The 22036-nt window shown below is 42.3% G+C and overlaps 1 protein-coding gene across 8 annotated transcripts in view; it reads right to left on the reverse strand.

The window, feature by feature from the left end:
* Positions 1-15061, reverse strand: part of RAPGEF6 (Rap guanine nucleotide exchange factor 6) — a 114317-nt gene extending 99256 nt beyond the window's left edge. For 2 of the 8 annotated variants that reach the window (XM_056502816.1, XM_056502817.1), the window contains exon 1: positions 14659-15052. In XM_056502816.1, coding sequence (XP_056358791.1) covers positions 14659-14727 — 69 coding nt within the window. In that variant the 5' untranslated portion in view covers positions 14728-15052. Of the gene's footprint in view, positions 1-14658 lie in introns of all 8 variants that reach the window. The other 6 variants (XM_056502821.1, XM_056502822.1, XM_056502819.1 and 3 more) reach the window with 6 other exon arrangements.
* Positions 15062-22036: the final 6975 nt, after the last annotated feature.

The following is a 22036-nucleotide window of genomic DNA, read 5'->3' on the forward strand; positions in this document are numbered from 1 at the left end:
AGAAATTAACCAGATTTACCTCACTGCAACATCTGAATGTAAACCACCACAGAACAACTCTAGGAACTGATGCTCTGCCACTTTAACATCTACTTCTGTATTTCTCAGCAATACCTGGGCAATAAACCACAAAGAACCTTAAAGATCCAAACTGAGGAGTTTATATATATATATATATGTGCATATGCATATTATTTAGCTAGGTAAATAGGTTTCAAGTTTGAAATGAAATCAAATGTCAGAGGTACAGATACCTGTACACTTCCCTAGTCTTTACATTGATCACTGATGCATAATATTACAAAGGGAATAATTGTAATTAAGAAAATTAACAACTTCAACATTAAGAGGAACAACAAGCATAAGACAATATTGTTAGACAGGAATTTCCAGCTCCAAATCCTGCAGCCTGCCTGCCAAGCACCCAGCTTCACAAAGTGCAACAAACTGCATGACTAACATCCACAGAAGTACAGACAAGATGAAGATGCCGAGGAACTGTCTTCTCCTCCATGCTAAATCATACAGGTACTAACTGATAACAGGAGACATGGACTCCTTCAGCTGGGTTGCAGTATATGAAATGATATGGAAACCTCCAATGAGCCATTCAATCCTTAGGCAGACCAAACACTTCAGAGGTTACAATTAGCTTTGATTACAACTACAAAATTAAAATAAGCCAATTCTACCACTTTTCTCATTCCTAGGAAACCATGATCAACACAATCTGTAATGCACCACACCAGAGATTCCTCCAACCTCTTGCTCTTCTAGGGTTAGCCAACCACAGCCCCTATGGAGGCACAACAAACCCACTTTTCAACAAATCAAGGATCTTACCTAAAAAGACTTCTATTTTAAGAGAGCAAGACTACTGAAGATGGAAAAAAAAAATCCATCCTGCTAATACTAAACTTAATCTGAGCAAAGCTGGATTAATAAAGAGCAATGCAATGCCTTCCTTTAATATCCCAACTTTTGACTCATCAGCTCACATTAAAATAGAGAATTCACACAGGGTGATGAAAGGCAATGTCTGGACACAGCATCAGAATGCTGCAATAAATATTACACCACCACCACGATCTCATGAAGAACACACACTCTAGATCACAGTCCCCCTAAGTGCAGGGGAAACAGAAGGATCCAGTATTGCAGCTCCAACACTTTACATAATTACACTGAAAATTAAGACATCTCTGTTGTGTGTTTTCTTGAAAAGCTGTGCATTTAGTGTCTCAGCCTCTCACTCAGGCAGCTGGCCCACTGCAGTACTTACCAAGTACACTCAGTCCAACCTGTTATCTAAGGCTTCTCACTTTATTACATTAACATTCACAACTGTGAAAGCTATGTAATTATATTTCATACAAAAAGACATTTTAAAAAAACATTCTACTAGAGTCAAACTATATCTTGGGAAAAATCAAAGCAACATTACTATCTGCCATACTAAACAATGAAGACAATGACTCCAGATTTTAGAGACCCAGATTTGCTGCATTTGAGACCCCCAAAATTAAGCACAAGGGAAATTCTTAGTTTTTCTTAAAGCATGGTTGTACTCAGCTCTGACAGGTTATGAAGCACCTGTTATCTACAGATCTGCTGTACTCCATAATCGCCTTCTACCTAAAGAGGGGAAACAAAACAGAAAAAAGTTCCTCTCTTGAGCTGTGGACTGCACCAGGAAATGCACCCTAATGGCTCAGGAATCAGGCTGAAATGGTGGGCCAGATATGGAGGGTAATAGACCTTTTCCAATGACCACACCAATTGAATGATACCCTTTAATCCCTGTATCCACTGCATGTCAGTTTGGAAGAACCAGAACAAGATGACTTTGACAAGCATCTTACAAGTCACCTATAATGGCATCTACAGAGGAGTTTGCTGAGAGAAGCCTTCCTATCCAACACAAGGGAAGCAGTAAACATGTTTGACAGAAGGTCAGCAGTCTGACGTAGGACTGCTGGTTTCCTTCCTACTTCAAATGGGAAACAGGAACAGAAACAACTTCTGCAATAGCCAGAAAGAAAATTTTACTCAGCCAAATCAACACAGCCTACTGGAAGCTGGACATGTTACAAAGAAGCCTGAAAATGCAGGATCAAGTATATCAGATTTAAGTACAATAACCTCCCCACAGTATCTAGTGCCCATTGACATGCACAACCTTTGGTGACAAGAGCATCATAAAGCTCCCAAAAATCAAGGTGCAACAAAAACAGCACCATCACCTTTCAACACTAAACCCATGATATGGTTTACAGTGACACTTCTCACTCCTGCCAAAGTGAATTACATTTCACTTACAACATTACAACAGCTCTGGAACTCTCTCTATATAGGAATTCAGATTTGGTTAAAAGGCCAAACTATGTGCCTCAAATGCAACAAGTGACCACAAGAATTCCTTCCCACCAGACCAACAGGACCATCATTTGAGGCTCATTAATGATCAGTCTTTGAAGGAGGGACTGCTTACATGTCAGTGCTCTAAGCAGGCACAAAAAGATTACAAAGAGAGAAACCCTTAAGGCAGTTATTTTTGTTCTATTCATCAAGAACTTGCTATACTCTTGACATGCTAAAAGCTAACCAATAATTAGCAGAGCTAAGGAACCTTGAGAAACCAGATACAGAATGCTAACTAATTTGTGCATGCTTCCCTGAATTAGGGTATTTCCAAAATACTGCATTGAAATGTTCAAAAGAGGAAGAAGGGTGTATCACAGTACCATCAAACAAAGGAAAACCCTCTTTATTTTAAGCCCGAAGCCATTGAAACAAGACCTCCAAGTTTTAAAAACAGCTTGTCTGGCAATACCAACACAAGCAGAGTTCCTTTACAGCAATATCAGGTCTCTTACAAGGAAGGGCATCAGAGCTCTGAACAGACTTTATCAAGCTAATCTCAATACACTCATCAATGAAAACTCATTTTTGCACATTCCTGGCAAAGTGTTTTGCACTTCCCTGCAAACTGGAAGTTTATCTGGAATGGTCCTGGGAAGTGTGCAGCTTCCTTTCCAGTGAGGAGACCACCACAAGCCACCTTTTAATGCCAAGGGGCTCATTTCCACCTGGAGACTGCCAGCTTTTTTACACTCTTGGGAGGGAGCACCAGCCATTGCACACCAGGGTTATTAGACAGAGCCATGGAGTAAACAGCAGCAGCAGTGATCACTCAGCAGCACAGCAGGGATGTCAGACAGCTGCTTACAGGTGTGTGGCTTCCTCCCTCCTGCTCCTCAGCAGCAGGGCTGCCCACAAGTGGGCAAAACCTGGCACTGGCACCTCAGTTTCCTCTCACAGCAGACATTCACACAAGTTCCATAAGGCTACTACTCTCTTACAGATATCCAGCTTTCCTTACACAACATCACACAAGAAAACAGTTTTGTTAAAATAAACATTACAGAAAAACTCCTCTGAGGATTATACAAAACAAATTTGGGTTTACTACCTGAAGAGATTTTCTTCTGAAAATCATTTCTGTAGAAAATCACTCTTTATTTACTACAATGTTTTGCAGTTTTAATACTGTTTCTACGAGGAATTTAACACCTACGCATCTTGACTGCTTATCCTCCACCCTTTGCATTTTTGGAGAACAAAAGCAGAAAAGAAATGTGGCCTTCTTCCATTTTGGCAGCTTTTCTGAATGCCAAGTATACTTGCAGCTCTCTCCCACCTCCTTCCACGTCCTTTTCTGGCCCTTTTTCACTATTCTAGTATCTCCAAGAAGTTCCTATTGCAAGGTCAGTAACAAGGCACTAAGCTTATATTTTAGGTCAGATTAAACATTGTAAAAACATATCTTTACTACCCAACGAGTCTCTTGAAATAAGTTTTTTTAATTCAGATACTACAATAAGAAATAGGTTGGTAGAAAAATATTACATCATATATTTAAACTTTAATTCATAAATGAAAACGTTTAGTTAAATTATCACTCCACAGACAAAGTTAAGTGCATGACCCCACTTCATGGGGAAAAGTATATACTAAAGGAAGTAAGTTCCAATAAAAAATTCCAAAACTTCATCATAACTTCTGGTTTTACTCTCAGAGCTGTCACAGCTGTGACTTAAATGAAAAAAAACAGTTTTCAGGAAAGTAGAAGCAAGGACAGGAAAAGTAATCTTGCAGCAATAACATTTCACATGGGCCTTGGAAGATCACTGGGAACAGCCACCCTAACACACACTAACTCCACTTGCTCTTTTAACAAGACTTACATGAAGCAGAAATCATATTACCTTCTGGAAGAACCAAACCAATCTTATCTTGGAAAGTCAAGGTATGAGCTTACCTGTCCCCAGCCTGCTGTGTTTGTAACCTGGAGAACACAGAGGAAACACTGCAGGCATCACCTCCCTGCTGGCACCAGCTGTGGCTCCCAAGGTCCCCACAGCTGCTCTGGAGCACTAAGTGTTTTCTGTGACAGCAATGGCCAGAAATTGGAGTAATTTTTCAGCCTCCTAAAAGCTAAATTTACCATCACCCTACCATCAGAGTTTAGAGAATGAGGCCTTGACATATCTGATCAATACTAACGTATGACCTAGTCTGCACAATCACATCTGCTGAGCCCTAAATCCTGCATTTAATATGAAGATTATAATGAAACAAGCTGCTGTGATCTCTGGTTTTTAGTTACAGTTACTATGGCCAATAGCTTGAAAAACATCTCTAAATACTATATGTATACATTTCTAAAATGCTCTGAACCACACAGTGAAAACAAGGAGTTTGTTTTACAATCACATCTCCAACACAAAAGCTTTGTTGACAACTGCATCATCAGTCCAGAAAATCCCAGAACCAGTGAGTGAACCTTCTAAAGACCTCCTTGGAACAAAATATAAAGAACAGAAAGGATGTGCAGCCCTCTCAGGACATCCTACCATCCCCCTGAAAGCTTGAACAGAGACAAGGGCTGCACTCAGAACATCCCAAGGCAGATACAAAACAGCATCAGTATCAGACACTAAACACCCTGAAGAAGATGAAGGATAAAGGATGGAGATTTGAAGAATACTTTGTGCTTTGAGACTAACTTCACAGGCAGATCAGGAAGCTGCACCAGAGGACAATCAGGATATTAGGAAAACTTCCTTCATATTAGGAAATTAGGACATTAGGAAAGAGCTGTCAAGCATTGGAATAGACTGTTCAGGGTGGTGGAAGAGTCATCATCCCTGGAAGTGTTCAAAAAAAAGTGTGGATAAGGTATTTAAGGACACATTAATGGTGAACATGGTGGTGGCACTGGGTTGATGGTTGGTCTTGATCTTGGAGACTTTATGAATCTTAATGATTCTAGGATTCTGTAAAAGTACTCAAGAGCATTTCCTTCAGGCTGAAGACTGCTCTCCCAGAGGGAAGACACTGACATCTGCCATCACTGATCAGGGAAAGTTCCTCCCCCAGGTCTGAGAGCAGAATTCCTCTAAGCACCCTCTGACCTATCTTGCTCTGCAGAACCACCAATACACACAGATCACAATCATCTTCTTTCCTCTCATACAAGAGTCATATATTTAAGAGTACCTTAGAATATAATTTCCTTTAAAATCCTTACTGTACATAAATCTTGGAGAAAAGGTATCTAAAAATTATATACACAAGGTGTGCAGCAGGCACCCACACATAAACATAGACCAGTCATGAAAGCAAGAGACACTAACACACAAATTACAAAGCCAAAATATTTTGTTACCACTTTTGCTGTGGCCCTGCTTCCTTCAGGTAAACCTCAACCTGCATAGGCAAATTAAATTAGGCAACAGCCTCTGACTTTTTTGTGTAACTATGTACAACAGATACTGTAAAACCACTGCACTTTAGAAGGACTTTCAGATTCAACGATTCCACCAAGACACAAAAAATACTGGAAGCCACCAGCTGTGCTCATCAGTCCCACTCATTCTTTGGGTGGTCCTGTGCAGGGACAGGAATTGGATCCTTGTGGATCCCTTTCAACTCAGGATGTTTTTTAAATTTTAACACAATTCCTCAAGCTCCCCAAGCTTAACTTGTAGCTCTTTCTCAGCTAGCCCAACCTGGACTAGCACTGGGAAGAGGTGCACCTCATGATTGAAAAGGCTGAGCCAGTGCTTTAAGTTACCCACTCACTTGTATCCCATAACAGAACCACATTCCTGCTCACTGCTTCATTTCAATGAGTCAGAATTGGAAATTACATGCAGGAGACAAACAAGGATAGTTGAACAGCTTTTTTACCTTGTCATCTGTAACTCAGTGACTCACTACACACAAACCCTCAACTTTCTGCAAACAATGCCAATACACATAAGCCATTGTCCACGGGGTTACTGTAATTTCATCATCTCTTTAATACATCCATGTTCTGGCAAGCAGACTTTACACTGGATGAAGGAATTTTCATTAGTCATGGCCCAATAGCAGAGCGAAACGTAGGAATAAAGGGCCAGCACAGACAACTTTAGAATAACCCTTCCAATTCTGTGCAGAGAACCAACAGCATCACTTGTTGCAGACACAAAACATCTGTGCACTTCTGCTCTGACAAGGTGAGGCACTGGAACATGGATGCCCCATCTCTAGAAGTGTTCAAGGCCAGGCTGGACAGGTGTAGTGGAAGGTGTCCCTGCCAATGGCAGAGGGCTGAAAAGAGGGCTTTAAGACCCCTACCAGTCCCAACCATTCTGTGATTCTGTGACAAAGAGGTGAGAGACTTCACTACACAAGGCATCAGTATCAGCACAAGGAGAGGCTAAAGCCTGCCAACATTTTTCCCAAAGGGTACCAAGATGTTTGGCTTAGAGACACAGCTCTGAGTGACCACTAAAAACAAAAACCACAGGGTCTGCCCATACCAAGGAAAGCAGCAGCAACAGTCTCAAGGACCCTTCAAGGACCCATACTTAAAGAAGATATTTCAGAAACCAACATGACCCCAACCAGGTTTAACAGCACTGCTCCAAGCCAATTACAGGGACACTTACAGGAGCAATGCCCATGACTTTACATTGCAATGATGGAAGCACCAAGGACTCACTTAACCAATGGAGAAGCTCTGATCATCCCTCAACTGCCAGGAGATCAGATACCACAAAGTCACAGCTCTTACACAGAATAACTGTATGCATGTTCCACCTACACTAGGTGATAAACAATGAATGTTCAGTTTAATTTACTTCTCAGAGTTTTTATTAAAAGTCTACTTTCTTTGGCATTTTGTTTTTTGTGGGTTTGGTTTTTACTTCCTTTTTTTTTTTTTTTAACAGCTGTGGTTCACAATGATCTTCCAAAAATAAATAACAAATTATATACACCTACTCCAAGGCAACTTAAACATCACAGTGTTTCCCTGTCTCCATCACAGTTTATTTTAATCCTTTCACTCCTGCCCAGATTTTTCTTTCCAAAACACTGCTCAACATCCTTACCCATAGAACAGGTTAATATGGACAGAGACTTCAAAAACCAAAAAACTTACCCATCCCAAAACGTGCATGCTAATTTCCTCTACTTGTCTAATATAACATTTTTTTTGAAAAAGGAAACTTTATTAAACACTTCAAATTTAAGAAAAATCAATTTGTCAATTAGTCACTTCAGTAAAATCAGTAAATGCAGTCAAAGCTAAAAACAGTGCCCTGAAACCTGATATATTTCATTGGAACCACAAATGTCTATTTGACTAAAGTCAACAGGCATTATTGTTAAGAAAGCTGGAAAAAATATTTATTTCTGAGAACTACAGGCAAAGTTTCCTTGCAGGTATACCAACCAGACAAAAGCTGCAGAACAGCCAAACCACACCTCTCCTCTGTGAACAAGGCACCTTGTCCAAGGCTTAACATATTCTTACCTGCATCTGAGACATAAATAATCCAAAGATCAATATGAGCAACACCTTCAGGCTTGCTGATGAAAGCACAACAACAACAACAACAAACTCAGAAAAATGTTCAAAAATAGGCAAAAAACATTCCTAAGACAGATAGTGATGTCCATACAGCTGAATATTTACACACATTAATGTTTGTTAAAACTGGCAAATGTTCCAATATTTTATTTTGGTTCATTTGAAACAACAGATGGATTTTATTTTTCATGTTCAACTAATTTAGAGCTGATTTCAGCTTCAGAAAGTGTGTTGTACTGAAGGTTCCAAGTAGTGATAATCTGAATTATTTGGATACTGATATATGTCAGGTTGTTGAGTACCTCTGGCCAAGAATTTGTCTGTATATATAACTGTAAATATAATTACAAGCACAGAACTGTGTCCACATGGCAATGAAAACATAAAATAACCAAACACCACTGATTTTTAAGCAAGACTTGTGAATTCAAAAATCAATCCTGTGATCAGTCACAGATCAAAGATGCTAATTGAGATTAATTTCAATTATTCAGAGAAGAGATTTGACCCTACCAAGTCTTGGGGAGGGTGACACCACATTTTATCTGCACTGGTTTCCCAGGGATGTTTAGGAAGACTGAACAACTACTGCCAACATGCACTGATTGGTATTTATCTGAACAGATATATTTTATCTGTCAAAGAACATCACTCATTATCACCTCAGAAAACAAGGTCCATATACAAAGTTTATGAAAATTAATTATCAAGTAGCATTTACTGAAATAATAATACAAGAGTTTGCATGCTTGGCTTTTTTTTATTACAGGAAAACCACGGGTCTAATTGAGATGAAGACGCATGATACTCCACTGTGTTAAGAAACAAAATAAGAGACAACTACCCACCTAAAGCACAAGACAAAATAGAGCAAAATCTAAGCACTAAAAACTTCCTAATGCATCAAGCTGGCAGCTGAAGAGAAGCCATTTTCCCTAAGCTTTGAGGCTTGCTGGACAATCCTCCAGGACTGTCAGTGCTGTATTTACTATGAGCTTAAATACATTAATTTAATGAGCAGCTGGGGGAAAAAGAATGTGGTTTTGTTTTACCTTCAACTGAAAGTTTTGTGGCAGGGAAGCACAGGAGGAAGAGAGGTTTTGTTTCATTAAAAGCAGTAAGAATTTCAACTTCATTAACACAGAAACTACAGTCTGTTTGTAAGTAAGACTCAATAAAAGCTGCCAGCCAGCACCACGATACTCAATGTGCCACTCCTCATACACCTCTCCATTCTGAACTTTGGTTTTAGTAGGTGGCTATAAAAAAGCTTTACAACACATTTCATTTAAAGAGACTAATCTAATGAAGAAAACGTCACAAGTCTAGATTTCTCCAAGTCCTAGCTGATGGAATATGGTGTCAATGAAATGCATGCACTCCCAAGTCTCTCTAATGTTGCAGTTACTCAACACTTCTGTCAATGAAACAATTTTTGTGTACTTGATTTTTCAGTCATACTAAACATAAATAAAGCTGTAACTGTTGCCTTCACAAAACTACTCATAAATTATTAATATTACAAAGTTTTATGCTTTTCTAACTATAAAATATAATTGCTGCCCTATGAGTGCAGAAAGGTGATCTGCACAGGGCTCACAAGGACCCAGGAAGGAATTCATTGGCAGTGAACTGCAGGCACGTCAGTACGTGTTCCTATCACTTTGGTTATCAGTAGTGATAACTAATTTTTCCACTTTAAAGGTCTTTTCCAGCTTCCCAGCACAGTCACATGCCAACATCAGCCCAAGACTCTGCGTGGTGAGGGATAAAAGTTATGTAGCACTGGTCAGTGCATCTTTGATCAAGGTTTCAGGAGGTTCTTTGGCAAAGACACCAAAGCAAAAAGATAGAGAACAGTCTCAAGGATTCTGCAACAGCTGGCTGTTGCTCATCTTCAGTTTGAACTCCAGAACTACTAACTGCATGACAAAGTCTTACAAAGTGACACCTATAAAAGAACAGTTCACCAAAAATTGGCATCAAAGTGTAAGACAGCAGTTAGGTAGTAGAAAACTATGGCAGGAGTCAGGTGTCTATCACTCCTCTGTCCCTGTTTTAGAGGTCTATATAATAACAGTAAGCTGTTTCTATTACATAGAAACCAGTATCTGCAAATTCATTTAACACAAATTTCTTCTGTCTTTACAGCGAGCATCTCTACTTCTGTGGTGACTTCACAATTCTAATTGCTTTCAATGGCTATCTAAAACCAACACCCATGACACAGTTACATTCCTAAAAGCTCACCTCAGATTCTAGATACAACAGATTTCTACAATGGTTAATCCCATTTCACCTACTGAGTTTACAGAAAATTATTAAAAGGATGAAAAAACCCACTTCAAAATACCAGTTATTTCTGGAAACAAGAAGCAGATGTTCTCCTCTGTTTGGCTCAGCTGTGCTACAATACAAGAGTGCCTTTGTTATGTTGTCAGCAATAATTTATTTATTACAGCTATTTCATAATGCCTATCAATGTACTACTTGTGCATGATTTACATTCATGCAGATCCATTTCTCTATATCTAAGACATCAAGAAGCATCACATACACGCTCCAAACAGCAGACACTGTCATTACACAATCCTGCAAATTAGGTTTTTTCCTCTCTCCACTGTAATAATAAAAAGGGAACAGGAAGAGAAGAAGGAATTAGTATTGCCAAATGAAGTCGAATTAACATTAATCAAGAATTACTGCAAGAAGACAAAGTTAGGAAAATACAAGAACTCAGAGTATAAAAATAAACTCCAACTCTTTGAAGTCAAATAAAAGCAAAGCTTTCTGAACCAAAAAAAGTAAACACCGTGCAGAACAAGGTTATGAAGAACTAAAGATACTATATTGGGAAGAAGTTTCCACTAAAAATGGAAGAGAGCATGCTCACAGGAGGGGAGGAGAAGGAAAGAAAGAAAAAGGAGCACAATCATTTGCTGCTGGGCCCTATCAACCACTGAGTCCTTATCTGCAGCAGCATGAACAACTCCCCTAAGGACCAACATCAGAGCCTTTGTATGGATCTGATAAGGAATTCTAGGCCTCAAAAAAATTTAAATCTTTAATAAGAGTACACACATGGTGGCATGAGCATTCATCTTTCCCTCCTACTGCTCTGAACTAAAGATTTTCTCCTATTAAAATATTCCCAAATTACTAATTTAATATCCCCACCTGTGACAAGGCACAGCTAAAACACTGCACAGTAAATCACATATTCCCAAGCAAAAACTGGAGGATCTGCATGTATAAACACTCACAGATTTACCACCACAAAGACATCTGCATAACCATGGGAGAAAAATTCAGATATTAAAATATTAAACAAGTGTATGAAATCCTATTGTTTAAGTATAGGTATGATTTTTATTTTCTTTAACTGATTAAGTATCCAACTACTGCTAGAATTTCCTCCCTCTGACAGGACCGAAGGGATGATTTGTTAGGATAATCTGTTATCAAAACTAATATCTGAGATAAGTGTCACAAATTCTGCATTTTCAGGCCATACCTGAGATACAGGTACACAGATTTATTTCCAGTGTCAGTACAGGTCACAGACCATCAGGAAACCAGCAAGGCAGACATTTGACTAAATGGGACTCACACAAATCTACAGTAACACCTGCTACATACACGGGCATCAGGCCACTAGGAAACATTCTGGAACTCTTTCCACATGAGAAGACACTTGCATCACATATGAACATGCACCTCCAGTGATGCACCAAAGGAAAGGAAGGGGAGCAAAATATCTGCCAACCTTCAGTAGTTCCAAAAAAGATTCTAAACAGAGTAACACAACAGCAATTACATAAAAATGTATGCATCATTAAATTCTTGCTACAATCCCTACAAATTCATCAAAATAATTCCCTCTGGCAAAATAAACTGAAGATTATAACACATGAAGTATCTGAGCAACAACAACTAAAAAAAATATCAAGTGCATACATGCCTAATATGCATAACTTATACACTTTAACAATTAGCAAACATTGGAATGTTACCACAACACCGAAAACTTGCCCTAACACAGATTTTTCCAAACAAAAATATCTGTAGTATCAAGAATTAAAACATTTACTTGAGCAAGACAGTGAGAAAAAATTCAAAATAAGTAAATTATAATTTTTTAATATCTCCCTGCTTAGTTCTTGGAAATTAAAATATTTTGTCAAGAAAAAGACTTACAATCAAAATCATATCAATAACTGTACTACTTGCAAGCAAAATCTGGCATGTGGAGTGTTTATCTGTATTTTTCCAGTTGCTGCACAGATGACAGGAACGAAGCACCAGACCATGCTGCTGATCAGCACAGCTCCAACCCTGTAATTTGTAGTAAATAGCCAGGTAGATTGCTCATATAAACTGCAGGATCAGAAAGAGAGATGGGGGCAGAAAGGGACTGAAAGCGATTCAAATTCTTGTGGATGAGCAGCTTTGGCTTATCATAAAATATCCATCATGGCTCTGGGGAATATGAGGGGGTTCCTGTACAAAAATGCTGTCAAAGTGCAGGAGCAGCACCATGCAGCTGATTTCGTGTGGGAGGAACTGATGATACCTTCCCACCAGAGTAGGAGGGGAGAAATGAAGCCACGCTTTTGTCTCTGTATAACTGGATACTTCAAGACAGGAGTCACCAGATCATTCATCCTGTGCAGGGACACCTGAAATTTGGGTCTGATCCTAATGGCTGTGCTGAACAGGTTTCAGCCTCCCTGCCCCTAGTCTTGCAGCCTACAGAGGAAAGAGGACAAGTCAGGATGTTGAGAATAAATAAATGAATGAACATCACTGCAATTTTTTTCTCCTGTTCACTTACCACCCTATATCCATCTGTCCTCACATCCTGGAGCAGATGTTTGGAAAATCTGTCAGTGTGACTGTGACAGGGAATTCCATGCTGTGTACCTGAGCAGGTAGCACAGATACAGACTGGAGACCCCCAGGTACACCCTGCTATCAAATCAGGGAAAAGCTTTTCCTTCTAAATTTATGTAAAAAAAGGTATCCTAAAACAAAAGTGATTTGACTGTAACTATCTCCTCATCGACAGGGAGGAAGAACCAAGACCCAATCCTGCCAGTATTAAGTACATGTTCAACTTTATTCACAAGTAGTGTCACTGTGCAGTGTCTCTAAAATTGGCCTGCCAAAACAGAGCAAATTAACAAGGGAATTTAGATTTTTTAAAATCACTTTAGAAGTACTGTTACTTAGATTAGCAAAGATTAGACAAATGCACACAAACCCACAAGCAGTCAGTCATTGTGATATCCGACAGTTTAACACTAAAAGGTTAAATAAAATAATTACTTTAAGGCTGTTTTAGCCAAAACCAGGTGACAACCATAAGGAATTCCATGACAGCTGCTGGGGGAAAAATTAGGGACGCCTCAAAAAAAAAAAGAAAAAAGAACAAAAAGCCCTACACATCCACAGAGGTTGGTACAGCAAACAGGAGCAGGGGTGAGTAGAGGTTCTTGGCCAGGCCAGATTACCTGTCCCCCAAAGTCCAACCCCTGACAAGCCAGCACAGAATGCCAACTCATGAATGACACTTATGTGATGAGCCCAGTTGCCCAACACCGCAAGCCACACTAGCAAAGGAATTCTGCTAACTGAAGACTCCAGCTGAAGAGAAAGAAAGGTGTGAAGCAAGAGGAGAGTGCTAAAAGTAAAGAAAAAAGAATGGATACTGAGACTGCCTAACGATTAAATTAGAGATACAAGGAGTAATGTGAAGGATATCCCAAGCAAGTAACCATCAGAACTGAACATCTGTACTTTACTCACTGGGCTGATTTGAAAGCGAAGCAGGGACTCTGTCCTGGTAGGATGAGTCCGGAGCAGCCTCTGAGCAGCTCCCTAAGTAACCCTTCCATAATTAACTTATAAGGAAGACCGGACAGGACATTCTGCTCTCCATGAAGTACCAAGGGAGAACAGATGTTTCCCAGTCTCCAAGGGAAAAACTCAAGAGTGTATCACTTCATAGCACTAATTCTTGAACACATAAAGAAAAAAAAATCACAGCAAGAGAAACAAATAAAGGAAGGCAAAGGGTAAGTAAGCAAACACACTCCAATCAGACCTTCATCAAATAAAAACGATACCAAACCTATTTCATTACTAACTTAATGCTCCACGACATTACCATTCCCAAAAACACATGGCTGATTACAGACTAGCTTGTGGGGAAGGGACAGAGAAGGCAGTTAATTGGAAAATGCGTTTTATTGTAGCTTACCAGCCTCACACATTTCTACCCTCCCACTCACTGCAGAAACATCTTTATGAAGTCTGGGCAGCATAACTAGTTTGGTTTTGTTTAAATCTGCATCACCGTACAGGTAAAGCAAAGCCTTTCTGCTCCCTAAGTTTTCCCATAAGTTTTGCATCACTTAAATATGCAACATTTTACTTTTCGGTGATCTGCTTCTTGTAGTTCTTCTTCCAACAGCTGGCCCCGAAGTACTTCAAGAAGCGCCTTGTGCCTCTACCCAGCGTGTAACTGGGCGTTTAAACCACTGCTGGTCCCGAGAAGACCAACTTTGGACAGAAAGAAATAAACAACCGAGCTCCAGACACAAGTTTGTGCGCCAGCCCGGTCTGTGTGCGCACCGCGGACCCCGCGCTGTCGGAACACGGATTTACGCAAAGGAAAAGTGAGAAAGTAAATAAGAAGACCAAGTGGGAAGGAGCCGGAGCCGCCTTACCTCCGGAGTGCGCTCCGCGGGCTTCTTCCGCAGCGCCTGTTTGATCCTGGGCTCCACCGGGGCGCTCATCCTCCAGCCCTCCGCCCCCCGCCCCGCGGCGCCTCGGCAGCAGCTGGCGGGGCACGGCCGCGGGCCGCGCCCGCCGGGGCTCCGACCCGGGCTCCGCCGCGCTCCGGGCCCACCGGAGACGCAGCCCGAAGCGTTCCCCGCGCCGGGGCCCGGGCGGGGAGCGGACCGGGGGAGGCCGGGGCGGGAGCGGGGCCGGGCACGGTGCCCGCCGCCGGGCTGGCTGCTCACCAGGCGGGCGGCGCTCGGGGCGCCTCGGGCTCAGCGGCGGCGGCGGCACTCGGGGCGGCTGGCGGCGGCTCCCGGCGCGTTCCCGGGGCGGCCGGCGCCGCTCCCCATCGCGGCGCGAGCGCTCCGTGTGCGAAGTTACCGGCCCGAGCGGGACTCCCCGCGCGCTCGGCCCCCGCGGCTCCGCCCTCCGCGTCCGCACAAAGCGATGCGGGCGGGCGAGTTGTTCCGCGGCGCGGGACCGCAGGGTCCGGAAAGAAACCCCACGGGAGGGTACGAGCCCGCGTGTCCCCTGAAGACGCCGGGAGTCGCCGCCCCCGCCAGAACCCCCCGCGCCGGTCACCCCCCGAGCATCCCGCGGTACGGAAAAGGGCGAGAGCGGGCGCTTTAACCCATAGAATCAGCAAGCAGGGCGAGGGGCGGGGCGGAGGGGAGAGGGCGGGGCTGTGGAGAGCCCCGCCCCCAGGCGCTGCGGGGTGCGCAGGGGGCGGGGCCGCGGGCGGTGCGGGGCGAAGGCTCGCGAGGGTTGGGAGGGGCCGCGCGCGTGCGCGTTGCGGGGGCGCCGCTTCCGGGCCCTCAGGAGGCCGCGGGCTTCTCGTGAATGTTGCTTTTGTGCTGCCTGTACGCCCGACATAAGGCGTTTTCTTCAGTAATCTGCATCCGACATAAAGCATTTTCTGCATCACTTGGGAGCAGAGTGTCCGTGAGCAGCCATAACAGCAGGCATGGTGTCACAGCACCGCTCCCCATTCCCCTTGCACTACAATTCATGGAATTTTGACCTCCGTGATTCCTGAGCTTCTCCAGGCCTTTGGCTCGGGTCTCTGGAGGAGCAGCGCCGGGCCGGGCTCGGTGCCGCTTCCCCGCCCGGAGCCGCCGAACGGAGCCGGGCATTGAATACACGGGAGGCGCTGCCGCGCTCGGGGCTCCTGCGGCGCTTCACAAACTTCACAAACTCCCGAGCTCTGCGTTCCTTGTCCTGACGGCCGCTCGGGGACAACAGGAAACAGCCACATACCAAACGCGCATCGCAAGATTTTCCTTCCTATTACAAGTGCGATTGTGTAAATTTCTGAGATCAAAGCTTTGCAGGCGCACAACTTGTGTTGTGTGTAGCCTTTTTCTTTTTTCCTCTTTCCTTCCTAATAATCAAGGGTGATTTTGTTCTTGCCCTTTCTCAAGCTACCCCTTCCCATTCTCTTTAGCACTTGCCCTTTATGACACAATTCCCTTTGTTGTGCTCAAGGATTTGATTGTCCCTTCCGCATTGTTTTATAATATTTCTACTGTCTCCTTAAAAAACAAAACAAAACAAAAAAACAAAACAAAAACAAACAAAAAAAAAAAGCCCTGAGGAAATATATTGTTTCCTCCAACACAGACTATTCTGATGCTGTGCCTGGTATCACTGCAGGCACAACAACCATGGGATGGACAGCTGGGATCTAAAGAGCAGCTACCCTTAACATCACAGTCATTACACTGCATGCACAACAGAGAATATGAGATGCTCCCAAAACTGATGGGAAAGACACAGATTTCAGTCTCATAAAATCTATCAAAACTTATTTTCTTTCTTTTTTTTCCCCCTTCTCTTTGAACTTTTGTTGTAAATGTAAGATTTCCAAATATCATGTCTATTGTTGTTCCAAAGGTCAGAAGTTTGTACTAGTTATTTGGCAGAACATGTTATCCTCTTTCAACTTTAGTACATAAAATATTGTTTCCAGTGGTGTGGGAATCTTCAGAGATTCCCTGCCAGGAACCAAATGGAAAAGATAGAGAGAAAAAGTCCTCCTGAGTAACTAAGGAGATGAGAAGAAAATAAGAAAGAACTGAAGCATAAATCCTTCTTTATTAGGAGATTTTTTTTTTCTCTAATTTTTCCCCCCTTTTTTAATGAGAGATGTAATAGCAAATCAAGAGCTTTACCAGCTCAGTTTATATTTAAAGATCATGTAAAAAATTAGTCAATGCTCCTCAGGTGCAGATGGCTGGAGAAAAAAATAACAAACAGCTAGCAAGAAAACCCCATCTTTTGGTGAAATCTGCGCACTCACAGTTCTCATGGATCTGAAATAATTTAAGCCCTATTCTTGGTTTTTAGAAGGGAACTCGTTTTACCACCTATTCCAGTTGTTCAGCAATCCTACAATGAACATAACACAGAAGTGGACACTCACCATGGGAATAAAGTTAGTAGCCTAAAAATTCGTTTTTCTTTCGCACACAAATTCCCATACTGAACACCAGCTTACAGCCAGGCACAGAAGCAATGAGGGATCCAAACTGGATCACCAGGCATGATGTAGTGTACAACATTATCCACAGTGTCTTGATAAAGCAAAATATGAACTGCAAAAAACATTGAAAATATTTACAAAATAACATCTAAACCCCTGCTGCTTTGCTCCAAGCCCTGGTGGCTTGGCTTGCTACACACTCTGCCGTGGAACAGCTCTGTCAGAAACAGGCTCTTGTATCAATTTTTTTGTGTGCCTTTTGCCACTTTATTTTTACTACACACAACCTAGAGATATGTGATGCCAGTCCCAGCATTTTGTTGGCAAAACCCAGAAGAGCACATGGACCTGTCTAGATATTGGAGGTATCCAGAAACAGTATACAGATGTCCACGCTTAAGTCTGAAAAAAATTAAAGATGGGGGTGGCAGGGGAAAACCTGCCCTGACAGTAGGTAATCTGGAATCCTGACTACTCCATTTGCATGTTCTTTGTTGCTATAATCAGGTTACAGCTTCAACTGAAAGATTTTCTTCATTCACCATCAGAAACATCATGCCAAAAACCATTAGAAAATGGAAGGTGGGTAAAAGAATGAGTTGAGCACAGATAAAGATGAAGACTTAAGTAACAAAAAGAAAGAACAATCTTGGCATGGAAAACTCTCCACCAGTAATTTGGTATCAGTTGCCAATTTAACATATCTTATTTCCATTAATTTTTTGGGAATGTTAAAAGTTGTACAACTATAAGCTGCAAGGAGATTTCACAAACAGTGAGGATTTTGTGTCTGTGACCTGTTATAACCCATGCAATGGGATTTGTATTTTTCTACTGAGTAGCTATTTTCAGAGGCAAAAAGCCAAGCACTTGCATAACTCAATGTGACCATTCTGTGTATCTGTGGCATTTGTTACTTTAGCCAACAATGTTGAGCTAGTAAAGGAATGGGGCATGCCTACAGAGAGGAGCCAGTTTAAATATGATAAAAATTAGAGTAAATAGGATGTCAGTCCTTCCCCTTTTTTAAGTAAATGGAGTAATTTTCCGAGCATGTGGAAAAATAATAAAAATCTTCTCTTCTGCCAAAGAGCAGGCCAACAGTCTAGACTTTTTCTTAACTGGCAATCATCTAGATAAAGAAACCGTGAATAAATGCCTGACCGGCAATTTCACTGCTTTATGCAATCAAATACATGCTACTTACTTGTGAAATCCTACGAGAAATGTTACAGCATTTGAATCGAGACCAAGGCTGCGGAAGACTTGCACTCCTTACCGTTCTCTTGCTGCTGCTGTCCAGGTTCTTTGCAACCACAAGCTTTGCTATCGTAGCTCAGACCACAGTGACAATTCAGCCAGCATCAGATCATTGTTTGCACACATTTGGTGCATTTATAGGAAGATACAGGTCTCTGTTTGTGTTTTTGTGTGTGTGTATAAACTATAATTTGATTATAAAGAAATGTTGCACAGTTTAGTAGACTCAGTCCAGGCCTGGGAGCCAAGAATGCTTGGTGAAGTCATTGCAGAGTTATGAAGGCCAGAATTCTCTGTATCATCCTCTGGTTTTAGCCACATGTTGATTGTGTTAGTCTGATTTTTGTGATGAAGAGGGGATAAACAACTCCTGACATGAGTTGCAAGAGTTCAGCTCCTCCATGCTCTTAAACTGGGTTCCCTTGCCTTGAAGCACTCACTGTCAGGGACAGTTCCTTTTATCATCTGTCTCCACAGGATGTCAGGCATCCTTTATGATTCCTTATGAACTCTTATCTGACTTTTAATGACTCTATAGACCTGTTACATTTGGTCGCAGTTTGGAGACAGGCACACAACTGAACTCATCCGAAGGTCACGCAACAACAGCCCACGTTTATTGATGAACACCCCCTTTTATAGGGTGTTCAAAATTCCCATGCTTGAACACTCAATTGGTCAAGGTCTCAACACCACCCAGCTCACTGGCCATCTAGATGTCTGCATTCAGGATTGAATGGGATTGTCTGGGGTCCCCAGCTTAAGTTCGAATCCAGCTTATCATTTTCTTACCAAGGGACTTGTTTACTTCTAGGCTGATCAAGTTGGTTCTGTTGTGGCAAATTTTTTGTGCAGCTTACAGACCAGCTGTAGCTGTCACACAGAGCTAATGACATGTTTAGTTCCCCCATCCAAGCACAACCATATGGATGAGATGATATCAGGACACTCACTGAAACCATTAAATCTCAGGCATGCGGAATTTCCAGAAAGTTCCTGTTTTCAGCATGTCAGTTTTAGTCTTCAAATGCAGAAGCATACGGCCACTCACATGATAGCAGCATAACAGGACAAACTGTCTTCTGCAGACAAAATCCTAACTATTTTTAGCTTTAGAAAGATCTGCAGATGACTCTTCTTCCACTCAATGTGGTTTTCCTCCCTTCCTTCTAGAGACCCTGCCCTTGGTAACATACAGTAATTCTATGCAAGGGTTATTGATTTCCAACAGTATCCCAAAGCCTGTGGTGGCCTCTTCTGACCACAGAGAGCAGAAGCTCTCCTGCCTCAGACACCTGAGATGCTCCTGCTCAGAGACCACCAGACTCTATTTTACTTTCATGCTTCAGAAAGCTGAGACATCCAGGGAGATGACTGTCCTTCCTCAGCTGTAAGGGAGGGACACAAGTGTGTACCCAGAGGAACAGCCTCACCAGGGCAGAGCAGGAGCTGAAGGTACAGCACCAGACAGCCAGCAGAGTTAGATTCTTCCTGGGAGACCTGCCCACTTTTCCATATACCAAACAGTAAGGTGCCCTTACTGCAAACCCCATCATCCCACTCAGAGGGGCTGCTGAATCTCCCAGCTGGGATTTCACCCAGGAAGTGAGGCTGTCCAAAGTACAGCGAATGTGAGGGGAGAGGGACATGATATTTCATCCTGTGCTTTTCCAGTAGATGGTTGTACTGGTTGTTTTTTAAATGCTAAAAGTACAACCAAATCTTGAATGAAAGGAAGCATTGTGTATGGAGCACAGGAAGAACTTCCTTTACTGTAACTTGCAAGGAGAAAAGGAAATAAAAGCAGAGCAGCAGTTAGATGAAGGTCAGATGATTGCATGAATCAGAGGGTGATGCAAGCTGTTGAGTGCACAGCTGAGTGCCCTGCCCAGTAAAACAGATGTCACCCAAGTACACAAATATAACTTACCTATGACTGCTTACCCCCATGGAAGTAATCTTATTCCTCAGAGAGAGAGGACTGAGGTTTTTAGGAAAATATTTATTAGGTAGGATAGCAGTGATGACATTAAGGCAGCTGCAATTTCTTAAGATTTTTAGGCATTTCACTCCATGTAGGTGAAAGCTGAGACACAAGCACTCCCCAGTCCAAAACACTGAAGAGGTGATGGAGGCTGCTGGGTATTTCCAGAGCTATTTTTGGAAATGTATTTGCAATTTCCATTAAAAAGAGAAACACAATTGTAGCAGCATGGAAATGGATGGTGATTGCTGCTACGTCTCTGAAAGCATCTTATGAGGAAATCACTTGGGCAGGCACAGCCAGTCACTGAATCCACACTCACACACATCACAGATACGTCAGCAAAGAAAGATGGGAAGGATCTCCTGTATAGAATTCCAGTGAGATTTATTGCAAAGTCATGCTGAAGAAGTCCAGTGACAAAAGACAGAAATCAATGCAGTGTCCTGGTTAAGTATGGGGTCAGGGGCCAAAATGGTCTGTGGGTACAGGGGAGGTACAAGGGCAGGGCAAAGGGCAATGACCTGTAGGGAACTGAGGTAGATTAACATCGTGCTGCAGAGCACCATGGGGGAAGCCTTTTTGTGTCACTCCAAGTAGCAAGGCATTCTCGAAGCCTGTGGCAGATTCTTCCAGGGCATCACACTAGAAGTTTCCCTGGTAGGGCCAAGGGTCTTCATACATAATCAAATTTCTGCAGTGACCTGCTGGGCCCATAGGAAGCACACTGACTTCCAGAAAAACCCTAACACCAAAAACAATCTTGTCAAGGAAGTATGATTTTCAATAGCTGCGTATGAAGTGACTGCACAAGTCGACTATCAAACTTTGACTTTTCTAGAAAGCTGAGTGGAGCTGCCCATAAGTGCCCTTACTGCCTTCCCTGCGTCAGGGACACTCTCAGTGCCATACCAGCACACTAAAAGCCAGAGATGGTACCAGCAGCTGTCTCACTACCTTTTTTCAAACTGCTTTAGTGACTTACGTTTTTTTCCAGACTGGCAGACATTTTCCCTGGCAGTCCGTTGCATTGGAACAGTTGGATTTCATTGCTGTCTTTATCCAAGGCAAAACTGCCTTTGCAGTAGAAGTGTTTTCTTTTACATAAACTATTGCTGTAGTAGTTTGTGAACTATCACTGGGTCTCGTGCTAGGAGGGTATTACAAAACTGCTGTGCTTTTGAAGAAGGTACCAAGAGAAATGGAAACAGTTTGTGGGTTTGCAGTTAAGGAGACCCTGAGCAGGAACCACCCCAGAGTTTTCTCCAGTTGTGGTCTAAAGAAGGATGTGCACATATGTGGTAAAGAATCTGTAATCAAAATTGGCAAGAAGAGTATTGCAGCAAGAAACTGAGAGAGCAGAGCTCTGCAGCACCTTGTGCCCAGGGTGGGAATCACCAGTAAAGCCATGTGCTGGGGTCTGACAAGATTGTGAGCTGGAGACAGGTGTCAGAGACACCCCAAACCTGGAAATGCAGTGATGGTGGTCTAGCAGATGAAGCTGTCAGTAACTTATACAATAACAGAATAACACAATGATTTGTGTTAGAAGAAACTTTTAGAGATCATCTTCTTCCAACCCCCTGCCATGGACAGG

Source organism: Oenanthe melanoleuca, chromosome 13, assembly GCF_029582105.1.
Source record: "Oenanthe melanoleuca isolate GR-GAL-2019-014 chromosome 13, OMel1.0, whole genome shotgun sequence".
In the NCBI taxonomy this organism is placed as follows: Eukaryota; Metazoa; Chordata; class Aves; order Passeriformes; family Muscicapidae; genus Oenanthe; species Oenanthe melanoleuca.